The following is a 22,589-nucleotide window of genomic DNA, read 5'->3' on the forward strand; positions in this document are numbered from 1 at the left end:
GAAGTGTTTGTGCTCCACAGAGCTCTTTGCAGGTCTGGAGGGGGCAGGGAGAAGTCCTTGCCCCATTCCATCTCAACTCACCTAGCGTTAGCGGCTTTTCCAGCCGCCTTCTATCTGATTTGTATCCTGGCCTGCCGCCCTAGCCCGAGGGAAGAGATCTGAAATGAGCTGCATCGCTCTGTCCAGCATGTGAAGCAGGTGTCATGTAAAACTCTTGATGTCACAGCATGACACACATGGGATGAGTGACAGCGAGTGGAATAGAATCACCGAACACTAGAACTGGAAGGGACCTGAGAGGTCATCCAGTCCCGTCCCCTGCCCTCACGGCAGGGCCAAGCACCGTCTAGATCAGTGTTTCCCGAGTGTTCCACGGAACCCTGGGGTTCCACGACATGAAAATAAGGAATCTGTGAAAAAATTCCATTCCAATAACGTTTTATTAGTTAAAATAATAATATTTCATGCATATTAGGTTTTGAGCATTATTTTTCATATGCATTAAATGTGATTTTTGTTTTTAAATGTGTGCAATTGAAACCAAGTGTGGATCTCATGACCTTATTTAGCATTTGCTATTATCCTTTCTTATTCCGCTCCATATAGCAGACTGTTAATAGGGGTTCTGCATAATTCTTTCACGTTTAAAAGGGCTCCGTGGCCAAATAAAATTGGGAAACACTGCTCTAGATCATCCGACAGGTGTCTGTCCAACCTGCTCTTCAATATCTCCAGAGATGGAGATTCCACAACCTCCCTGGGCAATTTATTCCAGTGTTTCACCACCCTGACAGGCAGGAATTTTTTCCTCATGTCCAACCTAAACCTCCCTTGCTGCAATTTAAGCCCCTTGCTTCTTGTCCGATCCTCAGAGGCCAAGGAGAACAATTTTTCTCCCTCCACCTTGGGACACCCTTTTAGGTCCTTGGAAGTGGGAAGCGACTCTGGCCCCACTGGCAGTGGGAAGGGGCTAGAGTCAGCCTGCCCCCACCCATCCCAGAGTTAGGACTCTCTGGTTCCACATACTCCGGGGTGTACGGAGAGGGACTAGCTAGATTTGATGGGACCCGCTTCAGCTGCCGAAAGAGACCCGCTGCTGGCCGGGCGCTCCGAGGGGTTCGCCCCAGGAGCCCGGGGCAGGGGGAGGCGGAACCTTTGAGTCCCACGCAGCGAGGCAGCCCCGGGGGCGCACGCCGGTCCCCCGGCCCCTCGCCGCAGACGCGCCTGGGACACAGCGCAAAAGGGGGGCTCGCAGAGGCCGGGCTGGGCTCGGGGATGCGGGAGGAGGCTGGCGGGGCTGCTGCGGTTCAGATTTAAAGGGGGGGCGCAGAGCATCCTAGCGAGGGGTGGAATGAAGCCCCCCCAAGCCAGCCCCACCCGGCTCCCCCGCAGCGTCCCCGCCCCGCATCTCTCCGCACCGCGGCGCCCGCACTCACCTCTCCCGCCGGCTGCGGGGAGCAGCCCCAGCGCCAGCAGCAGGAAGGCAGCCGGGGGGCCCCGGGCCGGGCGGGCAGCCGCAGGCATGGCTCCCCGGGGCGGGCAGCCTTCCTCCTCGCCCGCCGCGCGTCCGCTCAGCCGGGAGCTGGTTCCGAGCCGCCTCCCCCGCTGCCCACACTGGGGGGGGGGGGGGGGGGGGGGTTGGAGGCCAGACGTGGGGCGAGGCTGAACCGCCCCCTCCCCGCCCATTCAGTGTTTCATTCAAGGGCAGGAAAAAAGGATCCTTCCCTGAGCATCTCGCCGGGATCCCCGCCCCGCCCCGGCGCGCAGCGCAGCGCAGCGCAGCGCCCAGCCGGTCCCCAGAGAGGGGCTCCCGGGTGGAGGTCAGCGGTACCTAGAACCCCCCGCAGGGGAAGCCAGCGGGGAGGCAGAGCCGGAATCTCCTTACAAAAGGGGGAGGGAATCAGAGATCTGATCGCCTCTATACATCCGTGCGGCGCCCACATCTCCACCACTGCCTGGTCCTCTCCTCCCAATTGAGATCTCTTGGCTTTGGAAAAGGGTCCGAAAAGGGAAGGCAAATGATGAGGGGGTTGGAACGGTGCCATGTGAGGGGGGATTAAAAAGACTGGGACTTTTCAGCTTAGAAAAGAGGAGACTGGGGGGGGGGGGAGGGGGGATATGACAGAGGTCTATAAAATGATGGCAGACATGGAGAAAGTGAAGAAGGAAATCCTTATTTACTTGTCCTCATAACATAAGAACTAGGGGTTACCAATGAAATGAATAGGCAGCACCTTTAAAACAAACAAAAGGAAGTATTTCTTCATGAAGCAGAATCAACCTGTTAAAAGCATTTTCGGAAAAGAGCGTCTAGATTGGCGCGGAGTTTGCGTTATAACGATGCACTTTTGCAGAAAAGCGTCCATGCCAATCTAGACGCGCTTTTCCGCAAAAAAAGCCCCAATCGCCATTTTTGCGAACGAGGCTTTTTTGCTGAAAACAAATCTGAGCTGTCTACACTGGCCCTTTTGCGCAAAAGAGACTTTTGCCCAAATGGGAGCAGCATAGTTTTTCCGCAAAAGCACTGACAATCTTACATGAGATCGTCAGTGCTTTTGCGGAAATTCAAGCGGCCAGTGTAGACAGCTGGCAAGTTTTTCCGGAAAAGCAGCTGATTTTCCGGAAAAACTGGCCAGTCTAGACACAGCCCTCTGGTAAGACTGTGGAGGCCACAGGATGGAAACTCTGACAGGGAAGGTGTCTGGATCAGACCGTGAACTCCATTTTGTTTTGCCCCTTTCATTTTGGTACCCAGTCTCCCATTTTGTATGTGGTTAGCTGCCATTTTGAGTGAGAAGGAAGGTCTGTTCCAGACACAGCCCTGCTAGGCAGGGGGGTTGGGTGTCTTGGAGAAGACTATCAAAGAGGCAGCTGTGGAGAGTCGTCAGCTTTGTGTACGTTGGATCTGCATGAGCTCATGCCTGAGACCGAGTGGTGAGATGGGGAGAAAAGGACTTGGGGACCAGATAGTATTGCCAGGACCACTCCTAGCTATGATACCAAACTCTAACTCTTAGACATGCTGTAGGGCAGCAGTTCAGTGAAAGGGGCAACCAACCACGTTGGCTCAAGCAGGCCGCTACATGGCAATAACAGCAGAATGATCACGTGATGTTATCCTCACGCATGGGGAGAGAGGGGGAGGTGGGCTCACATGAACGTACCTCTGAGCTGGAGTAATGCAATGTAAGAAGAGACACTTATGCAGAGACTGAGTAAATGCCTGGCATATTTCTGAAAACTATCCGACTTCCTATAATGTTGGAAACCCTCTTCCAAAGCTCCCCCATTTACTCTTCCGTCTGAAGACAGAAGCAAAGACATATATGTCAAAGACCTCAAAAAGAGAAAAGGAAACCGTGTCGCAATCATTGTCAAGGTCAGTCGGGTGTTTGTGATTTTTGGTAGCACCCAAGAATTCTAAAAAATTACATGATGGCATTTTTAGAATTGGATTTTGGTAATATGAGCGTTGACCTCATAATCTACAGTCGGAAACCCCCTCTATAAAAATATAACCTCACACTGCCTGCTTGTGTGTGGTTTATTCTATATATAACACATCCTTTGCATTGTTCAGACATATTCATTTGGAGAGACCTAGAGTATTTTAGACTTACCAGTACTCTTGAGAGTCCACTGTAACTGCCTCTGGCAAAAGATTCAGAGGGGGAGCCGTGTTAGTCTGTAACTGGAAAAACTTAAACAACAAATAGTTTGGCAGCAACTTAAAAACTAACAAAACGTACAGAGATATCATGAGCTTTCGTGGGCAAAACCTGCTTCTTCAGATGAATGGAGTTAATAAAGGTCCACTTCCAAAATAAATATGGGATGGGGGGGGGGAAGGGGAAAGAAATAGTCAATTAGAGTGTTCATGCCACATGAAGCTGAAAGAGAAGGTGCCAATTGTTCTCAAGTACCCATTGTTTGGTGTGCTAGCCAGGTCATGTCTTTGTTCATACCTTTGTGATGGGCTCCAAACCTGTAAATGAAGTTACCTTCCAAGGCTTCCCTGTGTATTTGGTTTGTGTTAGTCACATCCTGCCTAGCTTTTCCAAAGCTCCTTCCTCTTCCTCTCGAGGTCCCTTCCAGTCCTATTATTCTATGATTCTATGATTCTACCTCCTTGAGGGGTTTCACTTGATTACCACTGTCCCTGCAGGTGTGAGATTTGCGACTTTCTCCAACATCCCCCTGGAGAAATGGAACTCCCGGGTGTGCTTTCCATTCCTGCTGTCTGTCTAATGCTGATCAAAACCTTGGGTCGGAACCCAGGAAATCTGGATTCTGTTTCCCGCTCTGCTATGGGGATTTCCCATGGGATGTAGGTAAATTTAGAAGTCCTCCTGCAGTGCCCATAAATGGACACACAGATAGAGGACGGGACCATGAAAATGGTTAGTGAGGTCTAAAAATAAGACCCTCTGTCTCCCAACAGGTAAAATGGAGACATTGATATTTGCAAACATGATAGGGTTGCAGTGAAGCTAATATTAATTCATTAAAATGACAAGTAGTCCTGTGGTACCGTAGAAACTAACAAATATATATATATATATATATATATATATATAGTCATGAGCTTTCATGGGCAAAGCCCACTTGAGTGGAGAAAAAAGGGAAAATAAAGCTCATTAGTGTTTGTCAAGCATTTTAATGCACATGGCTTGGAGACACTATTATAATCCATCATGAATTAGGAGTCATTCCAACACGGAAATAGAAAGAATTCCTGTTAAGTAATAAGCCTGTTTAGAGATGAGAACCCCGTCCTCACAGTGTCCTTAACTCTGCCAGAAGCTGAAACTGGATAACGGGATGGATCTCTCAATAATTACCCTAATGGTTCATTCTCTCTGAAACATCTGGCACCAGCCACCACTGGAAGACAGGACACTGGGCTAGATGGATCATTGGCCATGTTGGTCAAACCATTTATATGATCTAATCATTTGGGTTTTCATCAGACTAAGTGAACTTCAGCGATATTTCAAGAGAAACTCTTTGGGGAAAGGAAAAGCTGCCTAAGGAATCACTGTTCAAAGACTGATTCGGGAAGAAGGATCACAAAAAATGACAGAGATGTGAACACTACTTGGCTGCTGTCAAACATCAACATTTGAGACACTTGCCTTGACCAAGGGAGCATCTGCATTCTTGACAGACTTGAAAGGAATATTAAATCCTTCCATTTTAAGACCTTTTTATCGCCTAATACTTGGCATTATCAAAGGAAAGAGACTGGAATTCAATAGAAGCAACTGACAATTTAACAGCTGACTTCACTATTTCAGGTGGTGACCGTTCGGAAGGGCGTCAACTAGTCCCAACTCATCCTCAGTTTTTCCCCTTCCATTCAAAAGGGCAGGAAATACGTGCAGAGCTCAGAGCGGCTGTGTTTTCCAAAGCAGGGATACACATCATAGATTGATAGTTTGTGCATCTGTCTGTCCCTCTGTGAGTAAAAAAAAACCAAGTAGTTCTGTAGCACCTTAGAGTCTAACAAAAATATACATAGTATCATGAGCTTTCATAGGCAAAACCCACTTCCTCTGTGAATCTGTTTGTTCAAAGATCTGTTTGTTTAAATAGTAAGAGCTAGGACCACCAAATTTGGTAGGCTGCTTCCTCTTATGATATCTCAAAGCAAGGTCAGGGATTGGCTGTGCCAGGACAGTGGGATGTGCCTAGAATGTGACTGTTTCTCATCAAACAGAAAAGGGGGGCTGTGTTAGCAGGGATATAAATACTCCAGAATGACCACAGGGGGGCAGCAAGCAAGCACATCCCCAGTGCCCCAGGGCCAGCCCAGGGGAGAGGTCTCTGATGCCCCCACCCGATTCTGAGACCCCCAGTCCTCTGCCCCCCCCCCCCCCCCCCACTCCGCCAACCCTGAAGAACCAGAGCAATGCCAGGTAAATCTTCTAGTACAAATATAACTTATTTCCATAATGGGAATAGCTATACTGACATAAGATACCGTCATATTGCTATGACTGTATCCACAGGGGTGGTCCTGTTCTAATGATATGGGAGAGGGAGAAATCACACCTGTAATCAAAATCATTACATCTTACCACAGCTGTCAATAGACTAGGTCTTGACTCACTGGGTTAGTGCATAGCACAGAGGAAGTTACAGGAAATGCCCACTACGTGTTGAGGTCTAGAATGCAAACAAATCACCTTTTTATGATGGCGGGACCCTTGTCTATAATAGAGATATTGATCGCACAGTAAGCTTTTCTCCCTCAATCCAGCTCTCCTTATGCACCTACCACAGGTGAAGTGACACACAGCCATAGTCATGGGGCTTTTACCCAGAGACAATTAAAGCTGCCTGAAGGATTTGGAGGCCCAGTTGTCCTGAAAATTAGAAGAGAATTGGTGATCAAAATGCCAAGGTAACTTTGAAAAACTCAGCCCATCTGCTGATCTCTCTGTTCTAGAGAGAAAACCTTCTGAAGGAGCAGACTTTTTGGGATTGCAACACTGTAAGGGATAACAGACCAAAATGTGAGGAAGCCAAATGACCAACATACAGAGAGGAGAAAAAAATCTCTGTGAAAGTTCACACCCCCCCCCCCCACCACATAGTCCTTCATACTCAGCTTCAGCATCTTTTACCACTCCTAGGCTATGTCTACACTATGCATTGTTGCGCAATAAGATATGCAAATGAGGCACGGGATGAATATTGCCTCGCCTCATTTGCATACCTAATGAGATGCCATTTTTGCGGCATGGGCTTTTGTGCCAGAAGCTGTCTACACTTCTCCTTCTTGTGCAAAAAAAAACCCTCCTGCGCAAAGCTGTTCTTCCTCAAAATAAGCGGTGGAACAGCTCTGTGCAAGAGGGCTTTTTTGCGCAAGAAGGAGCAGTGTAGACAGCTCCTAGCAGTGTAGACAGCTCCTTCTTGTGCAAAAGTCCGTGCTGCAAAAATGGTGGCTTATTAGGTATGCAAATGAGGTGTGGTGATAGTCATCCCCGTGCCTCATTTGCATATCTTATTGCGCAGCGTAGGCATAGCCCTAGAGCTCTTCTTTTGGTGGATTCTGTTCGTCACCAAACAGCCACTCCCTGCTGGCAATCAGCCTTCTTCCACACACTCTCCAGCCCAGAAAGATCCCCTGCTGCTGTCTCCCTCCTTATAAGATCCAGGTGAATTCCCTTAAGCCCAATTTGGCAGCAGATAATCACTCCCAGGTGTACTGGACCTTCTCTTCCTCCCCCACTTGCTCCCTCTTAAAAAGGCCAGTGTGAGATGCCCATCACAGATCCTGGGAGTCGAAGCCACTTGGCAGCATGCTGGATCGGGGTCCTAAGCAGAAAGATGGCCAAAGGAGAACCCATGGGGCAGCTCCCCCAAAGCAAGGCAAAGGGAATCCACCTCCCAGTAGGGCACCCCACATTCAGACTATTTCTGGAAAGCAGCAGCTCTGCTTCCTGCACATTGTAATGAAATAGTCTCCTTTTACCAGCCCTGGGATCTACCACAAACGGGAAGTGTGGGGAGAGGGAGGTCAGATTCAGGGAGTAATCCTGCTAACAGCTGCTTCACACTTTGGAGACATACTTGTGCGGGAATGAGCACATTTGCCCACATACACGCACTAGGGCCCTATCAGCTTTCCCTCAGGAGCCAATTTAGGAGCTAACAGGCATTTTCATTTATTTATAAGACTTTTCTCTCAGGGCCCCATTCACACTCCAGATTATAATGGAAGCAGCAGGGTTGGTTACAGCATGATCACAGTGTATAGTGTACTAGAATCTAGCCATATTCTTTAACTGCATAAAGCCTTAAACACCTTAAAACCAGGCATTATCATCTATGGAAAATCTAAAGAGTATCTACGGTATTTATCTATCTGGAAAATATCCATTGTACAATTATAACCCTTTCTACCTTCTTTTCTATTGTTTCCCCAACAAAAAAAGCAGCTGTATTACCTGTATATCTCTATATATTTTAGAGAGTTTGTGCATCTGTCCGCCCATGAGTCCGTCCGTCAGTCTGTGAGTCCATTTGTTCAAGAACTCTTCCTAAACAGTAAGAGTTAGGACCACCAAACTTGATAGGCAGCTTCCTCTTATCTTAACGTAAATCAAGGCCAGGGTTTGGTTGTGCCAGGAAAACAGGAAGTGCCTGGAATGGGACCGTTTTCCATCATATGGAAAGGGAGAGGTAGGAGAGCAGGGACAGTTATGCTCTGCAATGACCACCGAGGGCAGCAAGTGCATGGGCACCTATACTGCCGAGTGACCACAGGGGGCAGCAGCACCAGGAAGAGATGGCTAGCTTGGGGTAGGGCTCTTTGTATTGCTGGCCACCAGCCACAGGTAAGTGGCCATCCCACCTCAAATCCCTCCCCTTGGCCCTCGGAGACACGGGCCAGGGCCAGGCAGGGCAGCCCCACCATAGACGCAAGCCAGGGCCTGTCAGAGCAGCCGCTGCTCCCTCCCTGGGAGGAGCCACCACTCACGCCACCCCCAGGAGGAGCTGTCGGCTCAACAGTGTGGCCCCGGGGGTCCCAGGGAGCTATCACTGGAGCAGCATCACCTGACTTCTGCACTGAGCCCCCACAAAGTCCCAACCAACACCAGGTAAATCCTCTAGTACTGTTTAAGTACTGACTCACTGGACACGTAGTGAAATGCTACTGCTGTGATATGGTGTTAACAATTTTCAGTGAAGAGTTGCACTTGCCGCAATAGAAATGATTAATTCCAGGGCAACTCACATTCTGAGGACTAGCCCTGGTCCACTAGTGCCCAGGGATGGGCAGGGCAGAGGGCACAGGACACCTCTTCTCTCCCGCCAAGCAGCAGGTTGGGATCCTTTCCCTACACTCGAGAGCACAAAGAGATGCAGAAGTACCCAGTCCCGGCCACGGAGGCATAATGGGATGGCTAAGAGAGCAGCCGGCTCCTCAAAGGGAATGCTGCAGAATAACCGTAAAGCACGCCTGGCCACACATCCTCTAGGCCTGCTTGCTACAGGATTCCTAGAGCAGCTCCTGCACCTCCAGCCTGGGTGGTCCAACTCGGGTCAATGATAAATGTCCCCCTTGTTTTCATTGGGCCTTCAGTTTGCAATAGGTCTGATTTCCTTATCTGCTAAACAAGGAACATGGGCAAAGGGTTAAAATGTGAGTTCTGATCATACAGGGGTCTCAGGTCCTCTTTGTAAGGCTGATGACTATGCACACCGTAAAGCTTGTCGTTGTAACATACAGCACTAACACCACGCAGTTCATGTGACTTTATTGAAACAGAACAGAAGCAGAACAACGGGATACCCCGTGAAAGAAATGGGAAGAAAAGGAAAAAAATCGTTTAGTGACATGAATTACTAGTTTTGGCAATCAAAATCTGTATCTCATCTACTCTTACAGTTCAGTGGAGACACATTTTCGAGCTAACAAATGTAAAATATATACTGTATAAATATTAATATTAACTATACTCAGGGATCAACTCATAGTCCACTAGTATAAGTTATTTCATGGGGCTAGATTCTGTCACCCCCACTCCCACTAATAGCACCTTGCTGTCCAAACTGTCCCCATTTAAACCAATGCGACTCTGGCACAGTAAGATACAATTGAATGTGAGTAGGGGTGGTAGAACTGGAGCCTACATAGCCAATGTATTACACAACAATTTTCAGCAAAAATACAGATTATATAGAAAAACAAACTAAATTATGTTGCTAAATAAACATCTCATGGTAGCCAAAGGGCAAATCTGAAAGCATAGGGGAATTATTTCAGACCCCAGTCCTTAGCTGTCAGTGCATTTTATTGCATCCAGCCTTACATTTTGTTCATGAATCTGTGACACGGGAAGAGAATTATTTCACATGCTAAAATTCCTAAAGTAAAGCTGCCAAAATGAACACAAGTCCTGGAACAAAGACAGCTAAGGTCCTGATTCCAGCCAGCACTTAAGCATTTTCCTATTCAGAAAAGCGCTTAAGCACAGGTCTAAAGCTAAGCACGTTTTAATGCTTTCCTGAAGAGGAATGCTCTTGTGACTCCAGACCTAAATCCAGGCCTTGTGTGAGCAGGTGAAAACCCAGCGACTTCAGTAACAGCCCCAGTTCCATGTCTGGCCTCCCGAAATGCTACAGGATGATCTGAGTTCTTCCAACAATTTGCCGTTATCACCAAGGTGATTTGGGTTTCTCCTTGAACACACTGACTAAAAAGATATTCTTGGACTGAAACGTTTATTTAATATTTTAAAATACTCCTAGGGATGGTTATCATCTGGGTTAATAATTACAAATCTCTCAACACTTTCCCCTCCTCTTCCTCATCACTGTCAGTCACATTGACTTGCTGGATGCTGGAGGGGGTGGATGGGGTTGCCGTGAAAACGTTCTCCAAGGCTCCAATATCTAACTGTGGCATGGGAGTTAAATATTCTTCCTCACTGTGGCTGTTGTAATAAGACACTCCCTCTAGGCTCTCACAGCTACGGGAGTCTTCACTGTGTGCACGCTCATCGGGGTACTCCCTGAAAGGATAGTCTCTATTCAGGGCAGAAAACATAGCCTCGTGCTTTTGATACTGGTCTTCATAAAAGCCCAGGCATTCGGGCATGGAACTCGGGAAATTCCCATAGCCAAACGGAGGGCGGCTGTACGGACACGTGCTGCAGAGAAAGAGATCAAAAGATGAAAAATCAAACTTTTTGCTATGGTGATAAGCTGTAAAGCATAAGGACTACGTACGACTGGCTGCATTTCTATTGAGGCCTGAGGATGAAAGTTACCTGAATGATCTGAATTAGCCAATTCATCCAGTAGTGAGCTACTTACGCACACCAACCTCTACCAACTGCACCCCGCCTCTATACAAGGAGAGTCACACCCAAGGTCTATGACAGAGACACTAACCTACATATGCAGCTCTGTTGCTGATGGATACGCCCAAGAAGCTGCTTAAAAAAACACAACTTTTATTTCTTAATATAAATCATGCCACAGATAGAATAGTGTCCTACAAGCTAGCAAGCATGTTCGCAAACACTGAAAAGAGTAAAACTAAGCATCATAATCACCACGGGATCTGACAGAGCTCTATAAACTCACCAACAGTGTGGCGGCAAAGTGTCATTTACCCTGTCACAGTACACAAGAACCGGGGTCATCCAATGAAATGAACAGGCAGCAGGTTTAAAACAAACCAAAGGAAATACTTCATCACATAGCACAGCCAAGCAGTGGGACTTGTTGCCAGGCGATGCTACGAAGGCCAAAAGCATAACTGGGTTCAAAAAGAATTAAGTTCACGGAGGATGTAGCTAAGATGGTCCTGGGTGCAACCCCAGGCTCCGGGGTGTCCCCAAGCCTCTGGAGTGCCAGGTGCTGGGAATGGGCGACAGGGGAGGGATCACGTGATGGTTCCCTGTTCTGTTCACTCCCTCTGGGGCACCTGGCATTGGCCACTGCCGGCAGACAGAACGCTGGGCTAGATGGACCTTTGGTCTGAGCCAGTGTGGCCATTCTTACGTTCTAAGCCAGTTTATGAGATCTCTGAGGCCACCATTCATAGCAGAGTGGGAAACAGACTAAAAACAATTCCTTTTATTTCGTTAGAACACGTCTTGCAGCTGCTAGATTATTAGTAGAAAGGAAGGCTGTCCGGGAATCCTGCCCTCATGTTTACTATGTTGCCAGGAGAGGCTGTGAAGGCCGCAAGCATAACTGGGTTAAAAAAAGAATTGGGTAAGTTCATGGAGGATGGGATATCAACCTGCAGTCCAATCGGCACATGGCTGCGACCCATGGAACATCCTCAGCGCCAGACTGAGAGTATACATTGAGTGGCTGCCACTCACATAACACACTGAGAGCTGCATATGTGCCCCATCAGGATATATGAGTAGGCATTGTGTGACTGGCAGCTGAAAGTGAGAAATTCCATACAAGATGATAAGAAATATCTCCCCAAACAACTGCTTACCGACTGCATTTTTATCTTGACTGAATGTCCAAGCGTTTTACAATGCATACAATGTAATAGACATGTACAGTGCTGTAGATTAATTGAAGTATACGGAACAACAGACCCCTTCTCTAATGATACTATAAAGATATGTATTGGTACAATGCAGATCCAGGCTTTCATGGTACTAGTTATGTCTTAAGTGAGCACATGGATATGGTCCCAAAAGCAGCTTGTACAAACACAGTCAAGACGTCTTTCCATACATTTCTTCAACCCCCACTAATTTTTAAGCATACAATTTTGCACACATACATTGCACAAACAGTGCTACATAAAAAAGATGAACTGTTTCCAGGAAAACAAAAATCCCACAGAACTGAACTTGCAGATGAGTTTGTGTCAGAGATGTGTGTGAGGATGCAGTGACTAGTCGACTAGTCAACTATTCAATAAACATAATAAGCATAAGCTTATCGGATAGTTGACTAGTCCCTCAAATAGTTGTTTCCCCCCGACTGTTGCTGCCTCTATCAGAGAGAGGTGGGGGGGAAAGTAGGGGGAGCGGGAGCCGGGTGCCGGTGCTGGGGGAATCAGCTGTCCTGGCTCGCGATGGGTCCCCTACGCTGCGCTTCAGTCTTTTAAATGTATTAAGAGCCTGACAGCTCTTAATACATTTAAAAGGCAGAGCTGCAATGGGATGAGCTCCCAGGGCCGGGAGCTAGCCCCGCTGTGGCTCCCCCACTTATCGACTAGTCAATGGAAATTCCATCAATTAGTTGATTAATCTAAATTTAACATTCCCATGGTGGGGTATGTAATTTTTCAAAGCCCAGTTTTTGTTAGAACACACAACAGACTGCTATGATATAAGCAAACAACAAAACAACCCAAACTGCTCATGTCTAATGATGGTCACAAAAGGCCAAAGCCTAGATCGTCTGTAGTGGCCAACATGAAGGCACCAATGTGTGTTCTCCAAATGATGGTAACCCAAGGCTGTTGTTTAAGGCTTTTGAAAGTAACAAATTCCCACAAACAGACTTGTATTCCAGATACAATCTGTCAATAAAGTATTCCCACGTTCTTGGGTCATATACTGCCCTGACTTCTTCTTTGTGAAGGCATATTCTGCTGAAATCAATAGGAGAGTGTGGTAAGTCAGGGCAGAATGTGGCCCCAAATCTTTACACATCTCCTGTTGGAGAGTAATTTTTACAATAATTTGTGAGCCTGAAATTTCTCTAAAATCAAATCTAGGAAACTGGCTACCTACAAAATGTAAGCCAGGAAAATGAACACTGAACTCACTCATAAAACGTAAGCTGTAAAAATGAACACTGAGCTCGCTTATCCCTGTTCCAAGTGACACAGACTTTGTGCCCTGTGTATTCTTTTCATGGATCTCTGCACACTAGCTGGCTTCCAGGTCCTTTGTATCTGAACAGCACATTGGATGTTGCTCAGCTGGCTTCTTCCAAGACACTGGAGCCTGCACAGAGTCACTGTTGAACTCATAACAGTCTCTCTGCATGTGATCAGCTTAGTCAGAACCGTATACTGTAATGGGGGTGTGCAGACACAAGAGTTTTGGGTTCAAGTTGCTGTTCACCAGCTGACTAATCCAAAAGTGCAGATGCTATACAGACAGTCCCCGGGTTACGTACAAGATAGGGACTGTAAGTTTGTTCTTAAGTTGAATTTGTATGTAAGTCGGAACTGGTACATATTGTAGGGGAAACTCTAGCCAAACATTTCTCCAGAGCTCAGTTTTATTCTCCCACACCTCACTTCCCTCAGTCCTTTATTCTCAAGCTGAGGTGTCTGCTGAGAAAAGCCGCTCCGCGTCTCCCTGGTCTGCTGGGGGAGGCACTAGCTTTGCGTCTCCCTGGTCTGCTGGGGGGAAGCAGCTAGTGCGGGGTTGCCTCACCCTGTTTGTAAGTAGGGATCCGATGTAAGTCAGATCCATGTAACCCAGGGACTGCCTGTACTAGGGTTTATTTGCTATGTCATCCCCAGGGCTCGTTCCATTGGGTCAGACTTCAGCACTATTTCTTTTCATAGCCAAACCCACCAAGGAACTTGGCGTGCTGTGTAACTAGCTCAAATGCTTGCCCAGTTCTAATTCTATCTGATTTTTTTTTATTTCCGTGACTTTTACTCAATATATTTTTGTTGAATTCAGTTGAACTGCTGGGACTTGGATGGTTGGGAGGGGAAGCAAGCACTTCTATTTACTGTTAGTGTAATGCCACCTTAACAGATCCCCAGCTTTGAGACCTGTCAGCCTGAGGCTGCTCTGAGTTGTACCCAACTACCAATAGCTCCAAGCCCACTCCCCTCCCACCCCCAGCCTCCCATTCCTGAGCAGAGAGTCATTGATCCAGCCTGCTGTTTCTTGCACTCCTTCTATAAGCAGGAGGTTTAATTGACCCTTTACACACACAGGCTCTCACTGGAATGTAAAGGAATGGCTTCATTACCTTGATGGGAAGTAATGGGGTCCGGGTAAGAAGTAAGGGTGATGAAACGAAAATCGAGGAGGAGCTCCAAAGAGAGTGGCTGGATGACCAATGGGAGGAGGTTGATAGAGATGTGAGTGAGGAATGGGAGGAGCCTGGGGAATTGGTGCACTTCTAGGACAAGTAGAAACACCTGAGTACTCCTTAGGGGGTTGACTGGTAGAGACAGGAAATCTGGAGTGAGTGGTGTTGGCGTTACTTGGGTTTCTGCTGGAGCTCTCAATGCAAACTGGGGTAGGTCTCTTTACAGAACAATTTGATCCGGAAGGTACATGATGAGCTTCTGTCTGCACAGGTCCAGCAAATCGCTGTGGTGGAATTACAGGGTGAAGAGGCAGATTTGGAGCTGGAACAGCCATTGGGGTGGTGCTTCCAACACTCGGCTGGAAAAGTGTAATTGGACCTGGATGTTGAATGGAAGGAGCTGGAAGCTGGATAGTAGAAGGGGCTTCACCTTTTGGAAACAGAAATGATTATTGATCAGTTATGAATGGAAAGGGTCCAATAACAGCCTTTGATAAGTACCACATTAGCTAACTACACATAGGGAACGTCTAGACTACACTCTTCTTTCGAAAGAAGCTTTTTCATTTTGAAAAAGTTTCTTTAGAAAGAGATCATCTAGACAGCCATCACTTTTTTTGAAGAAGCAAACCGCTTTCTCAAAAGAGAGCACCCAGGCAATCTAGATGCTCTCCTTCGAAAAAGCCCTGTTTGTGTTCAATAATGCTTTTTTTCGAAAGAGCTCTTTCGAAAAAAAGGTGTTCTTCCTCGTGAAATGAGGTTTACTGCTGTCGAAAAAACCTCCACGTTCTTTCAATTTAATTTTGAAAGAACGCGGCGGCAGTCTAGACGCAAGTGACGTTTTATTAAAAAAAGGCCAATTTAAAAAAAAAAAACCTGTAGTCTATACATAGCCATAGAATGAGAACAAGACAGACAAAGCAAAGTCCCCAGGCAGATTCTGTACTGACCCTCTCAGCTGATGTAAACCTGCTCAATTCTACTGTGACCACAGAAACAGAATCAGATGGAAACAACAAACTGCCTCCAAATTGTAATTTTTCATTTGTTTTGTAAAAGGATACCCACAGACATGTTTCTGTAACATTTTTATGACAAAGTTATCATTTTAGAGTGTGCCCTTTCTACAGACTGATTCCAATGCATTTTGGGGGATATTTTCAAACGTGACTAAGTGACTTCAGAGCCTAAATCCCAAGTCAGTGGAAAATGTTGTGCTTTACAACAACATATACAGGAATCACTTCAACTACAACTAAAGTATAGCCACCTCTGGGATAAAACAGAGTAGGTATTCTAGATGGCATCACAACACTGTACAATTGTTTAGATCAGGAAAAGCAGAATACAATATCCAATGAAGACTACAGAGGGAATTTAGGCAGGTAACATGAAGTTATTCAAGGTAGAATTTAATCAGAACACAGTGGTGTTATTACATGTAATAGTCTGAATATTACATAAATGACCATAAATGCTCATGGCCTTTGTTTTCCTACATGAAAGATAGCATCTCCAGCACTTCCATATCCATACTGGGACAACGGATCGCTACCGAGGCAGAAGAAAGGGGGCTACCTATACAATTGTTAACTCCTTCTTGAGGCATGCTTGGCTTTCTCCAAAAATCTTCTGTTCAAGCACTGCTAAAACTGCTTAAATGATGATATGTGGGACCATAGGTCAAGGGGTTAACCTGCATGGAATATGTTCTTTAACTGATCAGATAGGTCCCCACTTTAAAAAGACGCCTCAACCCAGATTAAATAAGGGGAGTACAATGCTGCACATCCACTTTTCTGACATGCTTCTCAGAGCCAGCTTTCGGTGTGTGCAGAAACATGGATATGTGTATTCAAACTGTATGTGTGTTTGCAAATTAGAAAGATAAAGCAGGTGAGGTAATATTTTTTATTGGACCAACTTCTGTTGTGAGAGAGACAATCTTTTGAGCTTATATGGAGGTTTTATTGTTCACGACATGAAGGACTCTATGTAAGCTCAAAAGCTTGTCTTTCTCACCAACAGATGATGGTCCAATAAAAGCTATTACCTCATTCATCTTGTCTCTCTAATATCCCGGGACTAACATGGTTACAACAGTATGCAAATTAGCTAGTTAAATACATAATTACTCCAGTTGTGTACATAACTGAGTTATGCTCAGTTGCTACTTGGTCCTACCATGAGAGCAGGGGACTGGACTCGATGACCTCTGGAAGTCCCTTCAGCTATGTGTACATTGGTGGGTTCTTGCTTAAGAATGGCCATTCTTCCGCAGAGCGTCCACACTCGTGCAAGAAGATTTACAGTAAAGCATGGTAAGAGAGGGAATCTTGCGCAAGAGCTATGCTCTTGTCTAACAAGTGTAAGCCCTCTTGTGCAAGAGTTCTGCACAAGAAGGCAGTGTAGATGCGCAGCAGGGGTTTCTTGCGCAAGAAAGCCCTATGGCTAAAATGGCCATCAGAGCTTTCTTGTGCAAGAGAGCATCCACACTGCCATGGATGCTCTTGCACAAAAGCACATGGCAGTGTGGACGTGTTCTTGCATAAGAACCCTTGTGCAAGATGTTCTTGCACAAGAACCCGCCAGTGTAGACATAGCCTTCCAGTTCTAATGTTCTATGATTCTATGAGTTGTTATACATGCAAAATTGTGGCTGTGAAAACACCGTACATCTAGAACATTGTGTGCAAAACTGCACCTGCAAGTTTAGATATGGCTAAATGTACCACTCACACTGTTAACATCTTTCCCTGTGACACTTTTTCTGACAAACTTCACCTTATCCACTTAAGCATTTTTGCCACTCGATTGTTGCTTTAAACACGCTTATGCTGGCTTATTCTTGACCTTACGCAGGATACAGTTTTCTTATTCTTGAATTCACCAAAACTAATGAAACAAACTCACAGACAGGATGTCCAATACTGTTCTGCACACTTGGAATGACAACGGAGTAAGTGGGTGATCGGAAAGGATAAATTGTGGTTGGGTTTGTAGTGATGATGTTCTGAGAGGTGCCAGAAAAGACAGTGGAGACAGTCAACGGGAAGCGCTTTCTTTTGCCTGGTCGTGGTTGGTAAACCCAGCCTGCAGAAGAGTAAATGAGAAAGCTTAAGGCAGGTTTCACATACGTGTGGGCTGGTTTCTTTCACTGTAACAAGACGTGAAAAATTACAACACCCACATTTCTGAAAAGTTTGTATGGCTCCACAAGAACAAATCCTCTTCCAGTTAAGCCAACAGCAAACTCCCATTCACTTCAAAATAGTGGCAGACTGAGCACATCAGAATATGATGAAACTGGCACATTCTTGCATTCTTTTGATCTTAAAATATGATATTAAGCGACTGCTGAAGGAAATCCAGGATCAAAAAATCAGAGGGGTCACTGTGGCATAAGTTAACAACATATTATGAAGGGAGGGAAAAGGAGAAAATGGCAGTGGAGCCTGAGCTTTATTTTGAAAAAATATGGTAAGGTTAAATTTATGGCTCTGGATTTATAATCTCACTGGCTCCCTAATTCTCACCTGTGAAAATTTCATTTACACCAGTGAAACTGCAGAGAGGTAATAGTTAAGGAAGAACCTGACCCAGTGAGAACTGTGCATTTATTATTGCAGGCAGAACTAGGTTTGTTTCTGATACATACACCAATTAAATAGAAACAAACTTGTAAAGATAATGGTAGGTCATTTCTACTTGTTAGGTTTCATTAAGGAGCTTTGATTTTTTTGTTTCATGATTAAGAAGGCCTTAATGTTTCGAATTGTTTAATATTAGTGTTCTGATTTCTATTTGTTTTTGACATAAGAAATTCAGATCTTGTTTATTCTGGAATACTCTGTCACAGTCTGGAGAACAAGGATTATGACATCACAGATACAAAGTGTGTAACACTTTATATTTTAGTGATTTTTATTCTGTTTTTTCACCTGTTTAAATTACACAGGAGAAAAATGCTTTGTTAAGGACCCCATTACCTTGCCGTCTTCAGTTAAAGGCTGAAAAAAGTCTCATTCCACATTTCAGATCTCAAACAAGTCCTCCAACCAAACACAGAAAACCAGATTTGAGTCTTGATTTACTTCTGGATTACTTACAATAGTGTAATGTACACATCTTAAAACTAGAGGAAGAAGGGATGAATTAGCCATTTGGTATTCCTGCTATTTCAATTCAATTTAATGGTGCTAATTCAATTTAAAATGAATGTGTTTCCAATGAAAATAGATATTTTTGTTCAGATTTATGTTTGGCATTAACATTCCCTTGCAGCTTTGCAACCTAAAAGTTGCAGAATTATATTTGTACATGAGAAACAAAGTGAAACTCACTAGTTTAATTTTTTTTGCCTAATCTGAGTGAAAAGATACTAAGAAACAGAATAACCAGAGAATGGTAAATTATATTTGAAAAACTCTTTCAACTTTAATAATTTAACTTATAATTAGTGTTATAGGTATAGATTTATTTTAATATGAATATTGGATGCTATTAATATTTGAATTATTACTCCCAGACTGGAAACTGTTAGTCCACAGCTGAGGCTGAAACATGTATTTAATCTATTTATAGCATTTCTATGGCTCTTGTCACCATAGTATCTGATAACATTAATTTTTAGGAAAATGCCTTAAATGAATATTAAATTGAAAGAATAAATAACTCTAGAACCACAGGGAATTCAAAGTTCAGAATACAGTGCTCCAAGAACCAAACGTTAGAAGTTGAGAAACCTCCTCTTTTCCACCTCCACACAGGATTACTTCTCATTCAGCATATTGACCCTTGTTTCCTATATGGCCTTTCCTTTTCCAATCCTACTGTACTGGATGTATTGCCAATCACACAGCTCTCTGTCTGCCATTTCCCCCTCTAATGGCATCTATCTGTATGAGTCCATGCAGAGTACTGCACTAGTCCACGAGTATTTTATAAAGTCAACATTTTTGGGGTCACCTAAACTTTTAAAGCATGCAGGTCTAAGGAAGTACATGCATTTTTTTTACCAGGAAATTCTTCTCTGTGCTTTTCTTTAATCTTTTGAGCTTCATCATAATAGGGCTTCTTTTGCTCTTCAGTGAGTTTGTTCCACTCTAATCCAAGCTGGACGCTGATTTCTGCATTATTGGCAGCTGGGTTAGCTTTGGCTAGTGCTGGCCGGTGAATTCTTGCCCACACCATAAATGCATTCATTGGGCGCTTTACATGGCCATTTCTATCTTTGCTAAATGGAGTATCTGGTATCCCTATATAACACAAATTGGGAAAGAAAATTATTAGACAGACAGCACATGCAATGTTGCCATAGATTATATTTGAAGAAAGAATCCATATATATTTGGAGAATTGCTTCTGGAAAAAACATTTAAATGTCAACTAAGAGTATAATGGAGTAACGACTAGCCACAAGTGAAATGCCACATAAAAAATAATTTAAATATCTGAGAAATTCTTTGGCACCTTTAAGAGTGATAGATATATTTAGGCATAAGCTTTTGTGGGTAAAAACTACTTTGCCAGATGCATGATGCATTTAATGAAGTGGTTTTTACCCATGAAAGCTTATGCCCAATATATTTGTTAGTTTTTAAGGTGTCACAGGACTCATCATTTTTGCAGATTCAGACTAACACGGCTATCCCTCTGAAATATTTAACATTACAGCATCAGCTAGTGTTACATAGTCTCTCTCTCTCTATCCTTTCACAAAGATCAGAACTAATTTCACCATAATAAAAATGGTAGGTGTTTTGTTTTCATTTAACTAATTATTGTGTTATGTAATGCATATTTTTATAAAGGTGCCATAGTATCAGTGCAAGTTTATGCATACTGCAACAGTAATGTACCTAAGCCCTGACCCTGTAGGGACCACATTCAGGGGTAATATGGTAGTTCAGTTCCATTGCCATTCAATTCTGAGCTTTTCTGCTAAGTCTTCCAGAAGATGCTAAATGTTTTTTGTGATCTGGATACCTTTGCTGGAAGGACTCCGGGTACGTCTACACTTGCACCCTCTTTTAAGAGAGGGATACAAATGAAGACATTTGAAATTGCAAATGAAGCTGGGATTTAAATATCCCACGCTTCATTTGCATAATCGCATTATGGCGCTATTTCGAAATACAAAATGCGGTGTGGATGCAGTTATTTCGGGAGAACACCCTTCTTCCGAAATAACCCTTATTCCTCAATGAGGTTTACCAGTTATTTCGAATCACAATTAACAGGGCTGGATTTGAAACGAGGACCAAAAAGTGGATGATTTCCACTCTACTACCAATTCCCTTCGCAAGCAGTCCCTCTATGAATGGTATTACTAAATACACTAAATTACTAAATCATCTAAGCTCTGCATTATCAATGAAAGGAGAAAGGTCTGTTGGCCAGTAGGACATCACTTAAAAAGAAATCATTAATTTTCAAGGCTACAATTGAGCTCCTAAAACCATTCTTAAAGATTAAGACCAAGAGTTTCAAGAATAGGAGCCTAAAAGCAGTCTTTAAATGCCATGCTTCGGAATTAGCATCATTTTCAAGTGTTAACGTCTACAAGAGGCGTTGGGGTCCCATGCACTTTCAAAATCGGGCCAGTGCCTAAACATGGACTTTAAAAACTGCTTTCAGGCTCCTATTCTTGAAAATCTTAGGTTTTCTAGTTAAAAATCCGATAGTAGCTACAGGGGTCTAAAGTCAGAACGGACATCAACAGACCCTGTAAAACCTGGGTTGAATGTGACCCTGTATGTTTACACTCTCAGTGCAGGCGGAAATGATATTGATACAAGTTGACATAGAAAGGCCCATAGTTCAACAGCACTTCTACTTGTGTTTTCTAATTGCTACAATTCCACTTATGGGGCAACATTTGTGGCAGCCTTGGAAGTTCCAATTCCACAGCCATCGAGTAATACCTGCATCAGAGGGCAGCACTGTGAGGGGCACATCCTTAGTTTCAATTTTGACTGAAGGCTCCAGTAAGGATTGCATTTTAAGGGGCACTTGGGCAAGGGGTACTTTAGTTACTCGGATCAGCTCAGAAGGCGGAGGTCCCTGAAACTGGATCCTGGCCCCAGAGGGTACTGGATGGAGCGTCAGTGGGATCTTCACGTCTTGAGAATGCTGCGCTCCAAATCCACCAGGCAGCTGAGCCGCTGGGGCATCTTTGCTGGTATGAACATGGCCGCTGAAAGATCCAGCTTCTTCCCGCCCCTTGCAGTCCTCACCAGCAGCCTCTGCCTGCTCTGTCTTGATTATTCCTTCTTTCCCAGTCCCCAAAGCCATGCTGTCCCCCCCAGTCTCTTTCACCAGCTCCTCTTTCTGGCTCTCCTCTAGGCTGCCTCTCTTCTTATCCCCTCCTCCCTTGAGGGGGCCACAAGCTAGGAGCTGGGCCCCCTCTTTCCCTGCTCGTCGGGCGGTGGCGGCCTTGAGCTCGCCCCTCTTTCTCTTGCTGCAGCCGCTGCACCCCAGCTGGCCTCCTTGCTCCTGCTCCTCTGTTTTCAGCTGCAGCCCCCGGGGGCCCCCGCTCTGCCCCTCCTGCTCCCCAGGCTTGCTGGGGGCACTCTGCCCATCCAGGGGGTGCAGCTCCTTGCAGGGGGGGCCCTGCCCGGGGAAGGGGGGCAGCAGTTGGTGGGGGGGCCCCTGTCGGGGGGGGAGGAGCAGGAGGTGCGTCTCCCTGCTCCCCTGCCTGGACAAGGGGTGCAGGAGAAGGTGCTCCAAGCGGGGGGGCTCCTGTGCGGCGGGGGGGTGCGGCTGGCGGGGGGGCTCCTCCTGCGCCCCCCCCTCCATGGCGCGGGCGGGGGATTGTCGGGGATTGTGAGCTCAGCCGCCTCCCTCTGTCGCCGGCCGTTTGTCTCCTGCGGTTGCTTCGCAAACGTTCTCCGCGGCCCCGCCCCCTTCCGCGCCTCGCGCCGCCCTCCGCCGCGCCTCGCGAGTGGCAACGGCGGGGCGCCACGTGCCGCCTCCCGCGTCCCGGCGGTCGCCATGGCGACGCGCCACAATGGCGTCGCCATGGCGACCCCCGGGAGGAAGGCGCGCGGCGCCGGCAGCCCGGCTGGACGCGCGCGCGCGCC

At 45.7% G+C, this 22,589-nt stretch overlaps 2 protein-coding genes across 5 annotated transcripts in view; both read right to left on the reverse strand.

The window, feature by feature from the left end:
• ADAM19 (ADAM metallopeptidase domain 19) overlaps window positions 1-3,646 on the reverse strand; it is a 60,899-nt gene extending 57,253 nt beyond the window's left edge. Inside the window, exons 1-2 of one of the 4 annotated variants that reach the window (XM_075900628.1) lie at window positions 3,621-3,646; window positions 3,165-3,302 (exon numbers count right to left, since the gene is read on the reverse strand). Coding sequence is in view for 2 of the 4 variants with exons in the window: in XM_006138294.4 (XP_006138356.2) it covers window positions 1,832-1,943 (112 nt within the window). In the remaining 2 variants the exon portion in view is untranslated. Of the gene's footprint in view, window positions 1-1,436; window positions 1,623-1,831; window positions 1,977-3,164; window positions 3,303-3,620 lie in introns of those variants that run through there. The other 3 variants (XM_006138294.4, XM_075900625.1, XM_075900626.1) reach the window with 3 other exon arrangements.
• Window positions 3,647-9,252: 5,606 nt separating this feature from the next.
• SOX30 (SRY-box transcription factor 30) lies at window positions 9,253-22,458 on the reverse strand. Its single transcript, XM_006138296.4, has 5 exons — window positions 21,432-22,458; window positions 19,524-19,763; window positions 17,419-17,598; window positions 14,443-14,935; window positions 9,253-10,664 (listed from the first exon to the last, which is right to left on the reverse strand). The coding sequence occupies exons 1-5, from the start codon at window positions 22,303-22,305 to the stop codon at window positions 10,289-10,291; spliced, it is 2,163 nt and encodes a 720-aa protein (XP_006138358.2). The 5' UTR covers window positions 22,306-22,458; the 3' UTR covers window positions 9,253-10,288.
• Between the last annotated feature and the right edge of the window lie 131 nt (window positions 22,459-22,589).

The sequence above is a fragment of the Pelodiscus sinensis genome, chromosome 17, assembly GCF_049634645.1.
Source record: "Pelodiscus sinensis isolate JC-2024 chromosome 17, ASM4963464v1, whole genome shotgun sequence".
NCBI lineage: Eukaryota > Metazoa > Chordata > Testudines > Trionychidae > Pelodiscus > Pelodiscus sinensis.